Source organism: Dama dama, chromosome 18 (assembly GCF_033118175.1).
Source record: "Dama dama isolate Ldn47 chromosome 18, ASM3311817v1, whole genome shotgun sequence".
NCBI classification, from domain to species: domain Eukaryota; kingdom Metazoa; phylum Chordata; class Mammalia; order Artiodactyla; family Cervidae; genus Dama; species Dama dama.
In genome coordinates, this window is record NC_083698.1 from 113,581,561 (window position 1) to 113,594,134 (window position 12,574).

General features: G+C 50.6%; 1 protein-coding gene across 10 annotated transcripts in view; it reads left to right on the forward strand.

The window, feature by feature from the left end:
* Positions 1–9,852, forward strand: part of DYNC2I1 (dynein 2 intermediate chain 1) — a 50,673-nt gene extending 40,821 nt beyond the window's left edge. For 6 of the 10 annotated variants that reach the window (XM_061166250.1, XM_061166252.1, XM_061166249.1 and 3 more), the window contains 4 exons: positions 286–385; positions 531–662; positions 2,768–2,991; positions 5,710–9,851. In XM_061166250.1, coding sequence (XP_061022233.1) covers positions 286–385; positions 531–662; positions 2,768–2,991; positions 5,710–5,884 — 631 coding nt within the window. In that variant the 3' untranslated portion in view covers positions 5,885–9,851. Of the gene's footprint in view, positions 1–285; positions 386–530; positions 663–2,767; positions 2,992–5,709 lie in introns of all 10 variants that reach the window. The other 4 variants (XM_061166259.1, XM_061166253.1, XM_061166258.1 and 1 more) reach the window with 2 other exon arrangements.
* The last annotated feature ends 2,722 nt before the right edge of the window (positions 9,853–12,574 follow it).

Consider the following 12,574-nt stretch of genomic DNA (forward strand, 5'->3'; position numbering starts at 1 on the left):
CGTGGGTGTCCCTGGGGTGGGGGGAACCCTGGGGCCGCGAGGCCTCTGCTGAGGGGGTCCTGGTGGCCTGTCCCCTTGTCGCTGTGGCACGGGACACATGGAGGGGGCACGTGGAGTGTGGGCAAGTGAGTGAGTGAATGAGTGACGGGATGGGTGAAGGGACTGTCTGGAGCCCAGAAAATGGAACTGGAGACGTGTCCAGTGGCCGATGACAAGTGCTGGTGTCACCTTTGCCCTGACAGTTTCAAGACTGCCCATCTATTCATCTTTGCTGTTTGTTTCCAGCCTTTCTCATAAGGGTTATGAATCCTGGGGGTCCGTGCAGACACTGAACGTTAAATTTCTGCCTTCAGACCCTAATCACTTTGTTGTCGGCACAGACGTGGTGAGTAACCGTCTAGACCTCTTTCTGTAACTACAGTGGCTTAATAAGTATCTTCATTGGAGCTTAGCTTCGTGTTTGCTCTAATCAGAATGTTGTTTAAATAGCCTCACCCCACCTGGTTCCCACCCCCTCACTCCCCCCACAGGGCCTCGTCAGCCACGGCAGCAGACGGGACGTCAGAGTGTCTCCCAGGCTGTTCCGGCCCCAGCAGCAGGGCCCGAGGCCTGTGAAAGTGACCGTGATTGACTTCTCACCATTTGAGGAGCCCGTATTCCTGGTAAGGACGCCTGTTTGTAAGCACTGATGCCTTGGCAGCGTCTGCTGTAATCTCCAGCACTTGGTTCTGTATGCGTTGGCTCCTGGCTTCCTGAGGTCCCATCTGCGTGGTCAGCACAGTTGGTTCCACTGTGCTGTCGTGTGGATCTTCTTTACACTTTTTATTCTGACCCAATGTATGTTTGTAGAGAGGTTATAAGGATGGCGCAGAGCACTCCCCGCCCGCCCTGAGTGTGCAGTGGCCTGCGTGTGGCCAGGGTGCTCCACCCCAGGGGCTGATGTGCGTTCACCTCCTGTGGCCACGGGTCGGTCCGTCAGTCCTGCTGTCTGCAGGCCTGACTGCGGCCCCATGGCTGTCCCACCAGTGTCCGTTGTGAGCGGGATCGTGGCCCAGGTCAGGAGTCCTGTCTACTTACTATGTCCCATCCTCGCTGCCCTCACCTGGAAACAGACTCAGCACCTCACAGAGGGCCTGGGCACCTGATGCCCCGAGTTGAGTCAGGGAGTGTCTCGTCATGGTTAGAGACAGGCCTTGTCCTGACTGTGGGCTCCTCTTTCCCAGTCTGGTCAGTCAGGGCCAGGCAGGGAATGTGTGGGCTGAGCTCCTGCTCCCAGGGGGATCTGTCCCCAGGGAGGTTCTGTCCCCAGGGAGGTTCTGCAGGGAGGTTCTGTCCTAAGGGAGGTACTGTCCTAAGAGAGGTTCTGTCCCCAGGGAGGTTCTGTCCCAGGGAGGTTCTGTCCCAGGGAGGTTCTGTCCTAAGGGAGGTTCTGTCCTAAGGGAGGTTCTGTCCCAGGGTGGATCTGTCCCAGGGCAGATCTGTCCCAGGGAGGTTCTGTCCCAGGCCAGTTCTGTCCCAGGGCAGTTCTGTCCCAGGGCGGATCTGTCCCAGGGAGGTTCTGTCCCAGGGAGGTTTGTCCCAGGGAGGTTCTGTCCTAAGGGAGGTTCTGTCCCAGGGAGGTTCTGTCCTAAGGGAGGTTCTGTCCCAGGGCGGTTCTGTCCCAGGGTGGATCTGTCCCAGGGAGGTTCTGTCCCAGGGAGGTTCTGTCCTAAGGGAGGTTCTGTCCCAGGGCGGGTCTGTCCCAGGGCGGATCTGTCCCAGGGCCCCTGTTCTGCAGGGCGGATCTGTCCCAGGGTGGTTCTGTCACCCTGTTGCTTACTCCTGGAGGCACCCTGATGGGAAGACCCCTCCTCTCCCCCTGTGTGTCTTTCCTTCCTAATGTGGGCACGGCTCTTCGGCGCCCTCAGTGGGTTCAGAGTCACTTCCTCTGTATACTCTGCTCTCAGATGGTCCCCCCAGGGCAGGGGCACTGGATCCGTGAGCGCCTCTCGCTTTCTGGTACAGGAACCCTTGGGATCAGCCATCCCTCCAAGGAGTCTTGGCTCCTGTTAGGAGAAAGACACCTAGATACCAGGCCTGGGCAGTCAGAGTGTCCAGGACATTGTCAAGGTGTCCTCTTATGCCACACCCCAGTCCCAGGCTGGGCTCCTCCCCTGCCCTCCCAGCAGTTTGAACCCAGCTCCTGTTATCTGTAATAAGTCTGTTTCCTCTATTTTGGGATTCACAGACCCTTTTGTGATTGCTGTCTCTTGCCTCTGGTTTTTTGGAAAGATTAAGTATGTGAAGAATTAAATATATTGAGTAAAAAGGAATTAATTTTAGTAGGCTAAAAATTTATTCTTTTACTAGACCAGCTAAGTTTTGTTTTATGGGAAATTCAATTGAAAAGAAATATAAAACCGTATTATTGGTACAAATGTATGTGGGTTTTTCTTTTTAAGTCAGTCTTTCCAGTCTTGATGTCCTATGTTTGAATCAATGATACTCAGCTTTGTTAAAAAATAAACACCTATTTATATAGTCACTGATTATCAGCCCTCTTTGGAGGGGAGGAGGTACGGAGTGTGTCAGGATCTCCAAATGCCCACCTTTGTAATTTGTGAGAACAAGATGGAATGTTACGATTTGATGTTTGGGAAGCAAAAGAATAAACCAAATGTTTTTGCTGTGTAAGTGTGAAAGCTAATGTTGTGAGAACTTCCCTTGCCTGCTGAGTTTGAGTGAAAGAGAGGGAAGAACTGTGATACCCTTTCCCCGCCTCCCCTAGGCCGGCTGTTCTGATGGCAGCATCCGGCTGCACCGCCTGACCGCAGAGCGCCCGCTCCTGCAGTGGGACCACAGCACCTGCGGCCGTGCCGTCACCGGCCTGCAGTGGTCCCTGACGAGGCCGGCCGTGTTTCTGGTGCAGGACGACACGTCCTGTGTGTACGTGTGGGACCTCCTGGAGAGCGATCTGGGGCCTGTGGCCCGGCAGCCCATCTGTCCAGACAGGTGAGTCTGGGAAAGCGCAGGGTGAGACGCCACAGGTGACTTTCTGCAGACCCATCACTGATGGTCTTCTGTCTTGGTTTATGTATAAGGCCACCATACTTTATTGTTGTGTTAATCTCTCAGTCCTGTCTGACTCTGCAGCCCCATGGACTGTAGCCCACCAGGCCCCTCTGTCCATGGGATTCTCCAGGCAAGAATCCTGGAGTAGGTTGCTGTTTCCTTCTCCAAGTTTATATTCACGTATATTTATATATTTAAATTTAAATGTTATTTTTATATTTAAGTTCTGAAAAAGCCACTTTAAAATGGGTTTATTTCATAATAGCCCCAAATAGTCTCAGGATTAAAGAAGTATTATCTATTGTTTTTTGTTTATATTGAGGTATAATTGATGTAAAATATGCTAGTTTCAAGTGTACAATATAATAATTTGATATTTGCATATATTATCAGAGGATTACATCTGTTACCTCACATAGTTTCAGAATTTTTTTCTTGTGATGAGAACTTTTAATGTTTACTCTTTTAGCAACTTTCAGATTTTCAATAGTGTTATTAAGTACATTTGTCATGTACAGTACTTCCCATGACTTGCTGTTTTATGACTAGAAGCTTGTGTGCCTTCACGCATTTGGCCCACCCCCACCCCTTCATTTGGCCACCAGTCAGTTCTCTGTGTGTGAGCTGAGCTTGTTTTAGATGGGGGAGGCTCATGTGTGAGTGAGATCACACAGTATCTGTCCTCTGACTGACTTCACTTTGAGTGATGCCCTCAGGGTCCATCCATGTTGTCACCAGTGGCTGACAGAGAAGCTGTAGGAGCCAGACCCCCTCCTGTGGCCGCACACTGACTCACAACTGAGACTTGTTGGTTTGGGGCCCAGAGTTGGTACTGAGGATGCTGTGGCCTGTGTGAGGGAGACTTTTCCCAGTATGAATCGTCCTGTGCCCGTGGGGTTGCCCCAACACTCAGGTTGTTTCTGTGTTCTGCTGTTGTGTGCAGTGCTGCAGTGGACATGGGGATGTCCCACACCCGACACTTAGGTAGTTTCCACGTCCTGGCTGTTGTGAGGAGTGCTGCAGTGGACATGGGGATGTCCCACACCCGACACTTAGGTAGTTTCCACGTCCTGGCTGTTGTGAGCAGTGCTGCAGTGGGGGATGTCCCACACCCGACACTTAGGTAGTTTCCACGTCCTGGCTGTTGTGAGCAGTGCTGCAGTGGACATGGGGATGTCCCACACCCGACACTTAGGTAGTTTCCACGTCCTGCTGTTGTGAGCAGTGCTGCAGTGGACATGGGGATGTCCCACACCCGACACTTAGGTAGTTTCCACGTCCTGGCTGTTGTGAGCAGTGCTGCAGTGGACATGGGGATGTCCGACACCCGACACTTAGGTAGTTTCCACGTCCTGGCTGTTGTGAGCAGTGCTGCAGTGGACATGGGGATGTCCCACACCCGACACTTAGGTAGTTTCCACGTCCTGCTGTTGTGAGCAGTGCTGCAGTGGACATGGGAATGTCCCACACCCGACACATAGGTAGTTTCCACATCCTGGCTGTTGTGAGCAGTGCTGCAGTGGACATGGGGATGTCCCACACCCGACACTTAGGTAGTTTCCACGTCCTGCTGTTGTGAGCAGTGCTGCAGTGGACATGGGAATGTCCCACACCCGACACATAGGTAGTTTCCACATCCTGGCTGTTGTGAGCAGTGCTGCAGTGGACATGGGGATGTCCCACACCCGACACTTAGGTAGTTTCCACATCCTGGCTGTTGTGAGCAGTGCTGCAGTGGACATGGGGATGTCCCACACCCGACACTTCGGTAGTTTCCACGTCCTGCTGTTGTGAGCAGTGCTGCAGTGGACATGGGGATGTCCCACACCCGACACTTATGTAGTTTCCACATCCTGGCTGTTGTGAGCAGTGCTGCAGTGGACATGGGGATGTCCCACACCCAACACTTAGGTGGTTTCCATGTCCTGCTGTTGTGAGCAGTGCTGCAGTGGACGTGGGGATGTGGCTATCTCTTTGAGATACTACATTTTCTTTGGATAAATACCCAGGAGTGGAATTGCTGGATCTGTGTTAGTTCTATTTTTAAATCTTGAGAAGCCTCCATACTGTTTTTCATGGTGTCTTCACCAGTTGACATTCCCATCTACAGTGCCCGAGGGCTCCCCTCTCTCTGTGTCCTCACCAATGTTTGTTATTTCATGTCTTTTTGATGATGGCCATTCTGATGTTGATATCTCAGTGTTGTGAGTTGATATCTCAGTGTAGTTTTTATTTGCATTTCCCTGTTGATTAGTGATGTTCAGCATCTTTTCACATGTCTGTTTGCCATCTGTGTGTCTTTTTTAGAAAAATGTCTGTTCAGGTCTTCTGCCCATTTTGTAATTGGATTACTTGTGTTTTTTTGCTATTTAGTTGTATGAATCTTTATATATTTTAGATACTAACTCTTTAACAGACATAGGATTGGCAAATGTCTTCTCCACCTCTAGGTGGCCCTTCTTGTTTGTTTCTGGCTTCTTCTACCTTCTTAGTCATCCCACCTGTTTGCTTTTGGAGTCAGATTCAGAAAACCATCCCCAGACTGCTGTCAGAGAGCTGCCCACTGTGTTTTCAGCATTCCTCTCCCTCCTGCTGCCCGCGGGGGAGGCGGGTAATCAGGTGGCTCAGGGTCACACCACATGTGCTTCTTGATTTCAGGCTGGTGGCCATGACCGTTGTGGGGGAAGCAGAGAAAACCCGCGGTGGCTTCCTGGCCCTGGTGCTGGCCAGAGCCTCTGGGAGTGTGGACGTCCAGTACCTGCGGCGGGAGTGGGCAACCCCGGCCAGTGATGAACTGCAGAGGCTGAGGCTGCTGCTGCGGGAAGCCCCGTAGGTGGCGGGAGCCCGAGATGAAGTCGTGCGGTGGCTCCAAGCTTACATCGGATGCATGTACATTTGTATAGATAGAAGGCGTGTGTCTGTACAGAATTCATTTTTCAAAACTATCACTTCAGTACGCCATAAATAAATCACTATTTTTGAATGGAAACAGCAAACCTCTTAGTGTATACTAAACTCCAAAGGCAACAGAGAGCCATATGGGACACTTTTCCAAGGATATTTCTACTCGTTTTCAAAACAGCTTTGTAAAACTTATTATGAGATTTTTAAACACTCCAAATGAAAATATATTTTAATGAAGTTTTCTTAGTCTTATATAAAATGACATATTCACTGGTTTAAATTAAAGACCTGACTCCAGTGAAATGACCTCCCACTGTGTTTTCTTAGGACTTTCTTGCGCGTCTTCTACTGGAAATGGAACGTCTACTGAGGCACGTTTGCTTTATGCTTTAGTGTTAACAGTTAGCTTTGTGTAAGGATGATGTGAGTACATAAGTTCTCTTAACTGTACAGTTATCATAGCAGTTTAGGGGCAGGAGAACCCTGGGCTGATGCCTCTGCCCACACCCAGTATCACTGACACGGTGACAGGTGAGTGGTCAGCGGGGGGAGGGGTTTGTTCTTTCTGGGCCACAAGCAGCTGCTGCTTCGTGCCAGCGACAGGGGGGTTAAACCCAGAACTGGGAGCCAGCAGAGAACACAGGCTCCCAGGGCCCCGCGTTTCTCGTAAATCCCTCAGCTGCCCATGGTCCTCTTAGAGCCCTGTGCCCTGCTGCGCCTGCTGGCACGGCCTTTGCTGTGGCTGGCTCAGAGCCACTCCCTCTCCGAGGCCTCCCGGGTCCTGTCTCTGGAAGTCTCCTGCTGCTGTTCTGTCCCTCAGTCGTCTCTGACCCTCTGCGACCCTGTGGACCGCAGCATGCCAGGCCTCCCTGTCCTTCACCACCTCCTGGAGCGTGCTCAAACTCAAGTCCATCGAGTCGGTGATGCCATCCAGCCATGTCATCCTCTGTCGTCCCCTTCTCCTCCCGCCTTCAGTCTTTCCCAGCATCAGCGTCTTTTCCCGTGAGTTGGCTCTTCACATCGGGTGGCCACAGTGTTGGAAGTTCAGCCTCAGTTGCCCTCTGGCTGCTCCGTAAGTGCCAGCCTCGGGGTCTCTGCCCACTTGTGGATGAGCTCCAGGGAAGGCGAGTGCGCTTGTCCCATTGCTGGTCAGAGCCTCAGAGTCTGCCTCAGCCTGGCTCCCGCTCCGTGAGGGTTTCCCGGAGGAGGGGCTGAGGAATCTCTTACAGGGAGACTTTATCAGCATCACTGCCTCAGAGTGAAGACTTCACTTTGAAAGTGTTCAGCCCTCCATTCATCTTTTTTTCCTGAATGGACTAAAGTACCTGAAGGTAATTTGGCTTCTGTATCTAGCTATTTGTAATCTTGTGTTGCTTTTTTACATTTAACAGAGATTTGAGGATAAGCAATCAAGACAGGAAACCGTAAACAAGACTGGTCCAGGGTCTGGTCTGTGGGTTTGAGCTCCGTCCTCTGGACACTCGCCTGCCTCTGCTGAGGGTTTTGCTCCTTCCGTGTGATGGGTCCAGGGAAACAGTGTGTTGTGTGGTATGGTGTCAATACCCGGGAACCGACAGGTCTGAAACAACAGACAGAGCAAAGCAGAGGGCAGAGCTGCTCAGAGCCCCGCTTCTGCCCCCCACCCTCCACCGACCCGCATCCGTCCCTTTCTGTGCTGGGAGCCCCTCGTCTGCCCCCCACCCTCCACCAGACCCGGTCCCGCCCCTCCCTGCGGGGAGCCCCGCGCCTGCCCCTCACCCTACACCCAGCATTTGCAGACGTTCGCGGAACCGCCCCTTGCGCCGCCCTGAACCCTGGAGTGGCTCCGCCTGCTGGGTCAGCACCCGCCTCCCAGCACAGCCAGGTCCTCAGGGCTTTGTGAGCAGCACCGAGCTGAAGCTCTAAATCTGTCAGGATTCTTTAATTTGTGTACAGTTAGAAGAGAAGACTTCTCTTAAATTCGGTGGTATCATCTTATAGTTGTTGCAGGGAGGAAGCCAGTTCTGACTCCACGTAGGAACCTGTTTCTTTGGCTTGTTTTTATTATTACAATCACACTCGGTGGCTTCCCTGCAGGACCCTGCCCCTCTGCTCACTGTAAACTAAAGGGCCTTGTTCAGCTCAAGGAGAGACAGTTCGTCCCCGCCCACCTGTGAATAGAAGAGGTTAACAGACCCCTTCCGAAGGCTGGACAGTCCCTTGGAGATGTTTTGCAAGACTAAAGACCCTTTGGCCACCTGATGCGAAGAACTGACTCATTTGAAAAAACCCTGATGCTGGGAAAGATTGAAGGTGGGAAGAGAAGGGGGTGACAGAAGATGAGATGTTTGGATGGTATCATTGAGTCAATGGACATGAGTTTGAGTAAATCCCGGGAGTTGGTGATCGACAGGGAAGCCTGCTGTCCTGCAGTCCGTGGTCACATTGAGTCGGACATGACTGAGCTGAACTGAAAGATGAAAGACCCTTTTACTTTACTTCCCCACTGCACCTCCCTCTCTGTTCTGCCTTTTGACTTTAGTTCCTCATTGCTCCTTTCTCTCTGATCTATAAAAGAACCTGGCGGCCAGACCCCAGTAAGATGGTTATTTTCAGACACTAGCCTGCTATCTTCTTGGTCTGCCAGCTCCCCGACTAAAGTCTCTTCCTTGTCTCAACACCTTGTCTCTCAGATTCATGGCCTGTCATGCAGTGAGCAGAGTGAGCTTGGACTCAACACAATGGTACAGTATTACTGATTCTTGCTCACAGTTTTACTTGGATAAAGATATAACCTATCACACATCAAAGACTCACCAAGAGCTGGAGATATATATCCAGTTTTTCAACAAATAATCTCACACTGTATTCTGTGGTTAAAAAAATAATAAAGATTTACAAATAAACTAAATAAGTAAATAAGAAAAAGATAATTGTATTTGGACTATCCAGAGGCAAATATCTTTAGTTTTACTGGATTTCTTTCCTGTCTCTTTTTTTCTCACTGTTTAAACAACTTTATTGAGATACAATTCACATATAATACAGTTTACCCATTTACAGTGAGCGGTTCAACAGCTTTGGTGTTAAAACCACAGGGTTGGGACTTGCCTGGTGGTCCGGTGTTAAAACTCCACCTTCCAGTGCAGGGGAGGAGGGTGCCATCCCCCATCTGAGAACTGAGGCCCCACATGCCACAGAGCTACTGAGGCCACCCTCCACAAGTAGAGAGTCCGTGCACCGCAAGAAGATCCCGTGTGCCGCAGACCCAACACAGCCGAGTAAACCCAGCTTTAGAACATTTCTCTATCTGCAGAAAGAAATCTCGTGTCAATAGCAGTCTCGCCCCGTGGTCCCCAGTTCCACCAGCCCAGGATGGACACTGATCTTCATGTCTCTGTAGATTTGTCCATTCTGGATATTTCATACAAATGGAATCACATATAATATGTGGCCTTTTATGACTGGATTCTTTCACTTACATAATGATGTTCACAAGATTCTTCTATGTATCAGTACTCCATTTCTTTTTATTCAATTGTATGGCTGTACCACATTTTGTTTATTCATCATCTGGACACTTGAATTGTTTCCAGTTTGGGGCTATTGTGCTACTGGGAGTATTTGTGTACTAGTTTTTGTGTGTCTTCATTTTACTTTGGTACGCACCTCAGAGTGGAATCCTTGCCAACACACACCATCTGACATTCTGATTATAACCTGTGTGTGCATTGGTGTCTCACTGTGGTTTTGATTTGCGTTTCCCTAAAGATCAGTGATGTTGAGCATTTTCTCATGTGCTTATCGGCCATTCATACATATCGGCCCTTTATAGAAAAGTGTATTCAGATTGTTTTACCATTTTTAAATTGGGCAATTTATCTTTGAAATTGCTGACTAGTGTTTTTCATTTATTTTTAGATATGTCCCTTATCAAATATATGATTTACAAATACTTCCTCTAATTTTGTTGGTTGTCTTTTCACTTTCTTGATGGTTTACTTTGTAACACAATTTTCCAATCTTGATGATATCCAGTTTTTTTTTCTTTTGTTGCTTGTCCTTTTGGTGTTATGTGTAAGAGGCTTTGCCTAACAAGAAATTGCAAACACTTACTGTATGCTTTTTAGGTATATTCTAGTTTTAGCTCTTAAATTTAGTTCTTTGATCCTTTCTGGGTTAATGTTTGTACATAGTGTGAAGTAGATAGGGGCCCAATATCATTCTTTGCATGTGACTATACCATTGTCTTTTTAATGAGATATTTATATGCAGTCAGGATGAAAATCCCGCCCCTTGCTCCTCTTCCTTGTTGTCCTTTAAGACATGTTTGGTCCATCCATGGAGAAGGTCAGCCTCCTCAGTAGCGCCGAGCCTGGCCACCCTTTCCTACAAGGCCCAGAGAGAGCGCCTGCCTTCCTCCCATATTTTTGGGCCGCACCCTGCTCTCTGCAAGAACTAAGAACTAGGTTACTAGCTCTGTGCTGCACCAAGGGCTGCATTCTAGTGGACACTGAGTTCTTCTTGGTGGGTGCTTTGGGGTGATTTTAGAAGGTAGCTGTGAGGATGCAAAGTAAGATTTGAAGATGTTTCCAAAGGTCTGGGTTTTTTAACGAGTCACAAAGGGGTATATTGAAATCGCACTTCTCTTATTTTCATAAGAAATAGAGCGTCAGATAATCTAGGGGCAGTGTTAAGGCTTAGTGAAGCATAATTATTCTTAAATAAAATCAAGAATATGACCCGTCCCATAATGCTCAACCCTATCATTTATAAAAGAAAGTCCTGGCCCATTCTCTGCACTATCTGCCCTTTGAGCTGTTTTCCAGAAGCTCTGGTGGGTTGCACAAATCTGTTTGCCCTGATCCAGCCTGTGCTTTGCAGGCCAGCTGGCTCTTTGCTAAGATTTCAGTCTGCAGCCAAGAAACAGAGCCACTAACAACTGGCTAATCCGTCCAGATGCAGGGCAGCGTTCCCGTAGTTCCCACAGGAGCGCCCGCACCATCTGTACTGGTAGGGCATGCTCAGGAGTGTGCTGTGCCCTTGGGGAAGCCAGAAGCGTGCCTGCTGTGGGTCAGGGACGGCCTGTCCCTGTGCAGGGGGGCACGGCCCTGCTGGGACCTTCAGCCCCGCCAGCGGACGACTCTCGGCATCAGGAGACGCGCACGCCCCATCTGCTGCCTCAGCCTCTGTGCACAGTGCAGACGAGGGGCTGGGAAGGGGAATGGTGGGGCTGGGAAGAGCTGGGTGCCGGCTTTCCCTGCCGTTTGGCCATCAGCGCACAGTCAGTGGTATGCCCACTAACTTTTTATTTTAATGCTTCAGACTGAAGAAGTTTTGAAACTATTTGAAGTCATAATTAGGGACTGAAACTGAAATTATGGTTTCTCTGTGTGTGGTATGACAAAAGCAGGGAGCTGTAGCCCGCTAGGCCACGGGGCCGGGCCGGGAGTGTGAGCACGTGTCTGCTTGATTTCCTCTGGTGTTGGTTCCGAGATGCACCTTGATTGCAGAAACATCACCACACAGCAAGTGCTGTGGCTCAGGGGCACATCTGTGCCTGTCTTCTGAGAACCCAGTGACATCACCTCACCTCTTGCCAACGGGAGGCCCAGACATAGGCGTTCTTCCCTGCTCACTGGGGCTCCAGGACCCCTGGTCAGAGTCCTGCTTCTGCCTCCAGTGGCTGCTGGCATCCGGGGCACCGTGTTGCTCAGACGCAGCCGCACGGCTTGTCTGCTCCCATCATGCTCCTTGGCCTAACCCGCTCAGAAAGTGCGGGATGATCGGGTGGGTGACACGTACGTATCCAAATCCCAGCCCCCAAAACCTGTTCAGTAACCACTTCCAGCCCCATAGGTCCCCTCACCTCTTTTGAAAACATTTACCCATAAAATGTGTAAACATACAAACATTTACCCATAAAATATGTAAACATACAAATGTTTACCCATAAAATGTGTAAGCATGCAAACGTTTACACTTAAAGTGTGGCAGCTCTTGCCACACTGAGGACCGCTTACACTTCCTCTGAGCTGGTCCTGGTCACCGGAGACTTTCCTGCTGACTCCTGTGGGCCTGGCCTTCAGCGACTGTCCCCGTATGAAATCTGAGACACTGAACGCAGTGCAGAGGAGTGGAGCTTTCTTCTGACTCTGAAAGCCTGTGTTACGACTCACAAGACCAGCGTCCTGTGGGTCCAGGACAAGCTGAGTGCCGTGTGACACTCGGAGATTTGAGGGAGGCTTGCTGTAAGGTGAGCTCAACCCTTTCCCCGAGGGAAGTCCAACCAGGCTCTTCCACGCAGGACCACAGGCCGCCCTGGGCAGAGGCCGGGGGCCCCTCAGGGAGGGACCAGTCCCGCCGGGCGGGGAGCCAGGCCTCTCCTGGTATGAGCACGGCGCCCTGGGCCTCACAAGGGGCCTCTCACTGGACCTGCACACGCATGGTGCCTCTTTCCTTCCTGTAACCTAAAGGAGGGGCTCCGGCAAGCTCACCACAGCTGTGCCCCACGGCAGGCTCCGACTGGGACCTGTCTGTCCCCTGGGGTGGCCGCGGTTCCCCCAGACCCAGCTGGTCCAGAGACCGGCCGAGGTGGCCAGTGCACGTCCCCCCGTCACCCCAGGTCTGGCAGTTGCCC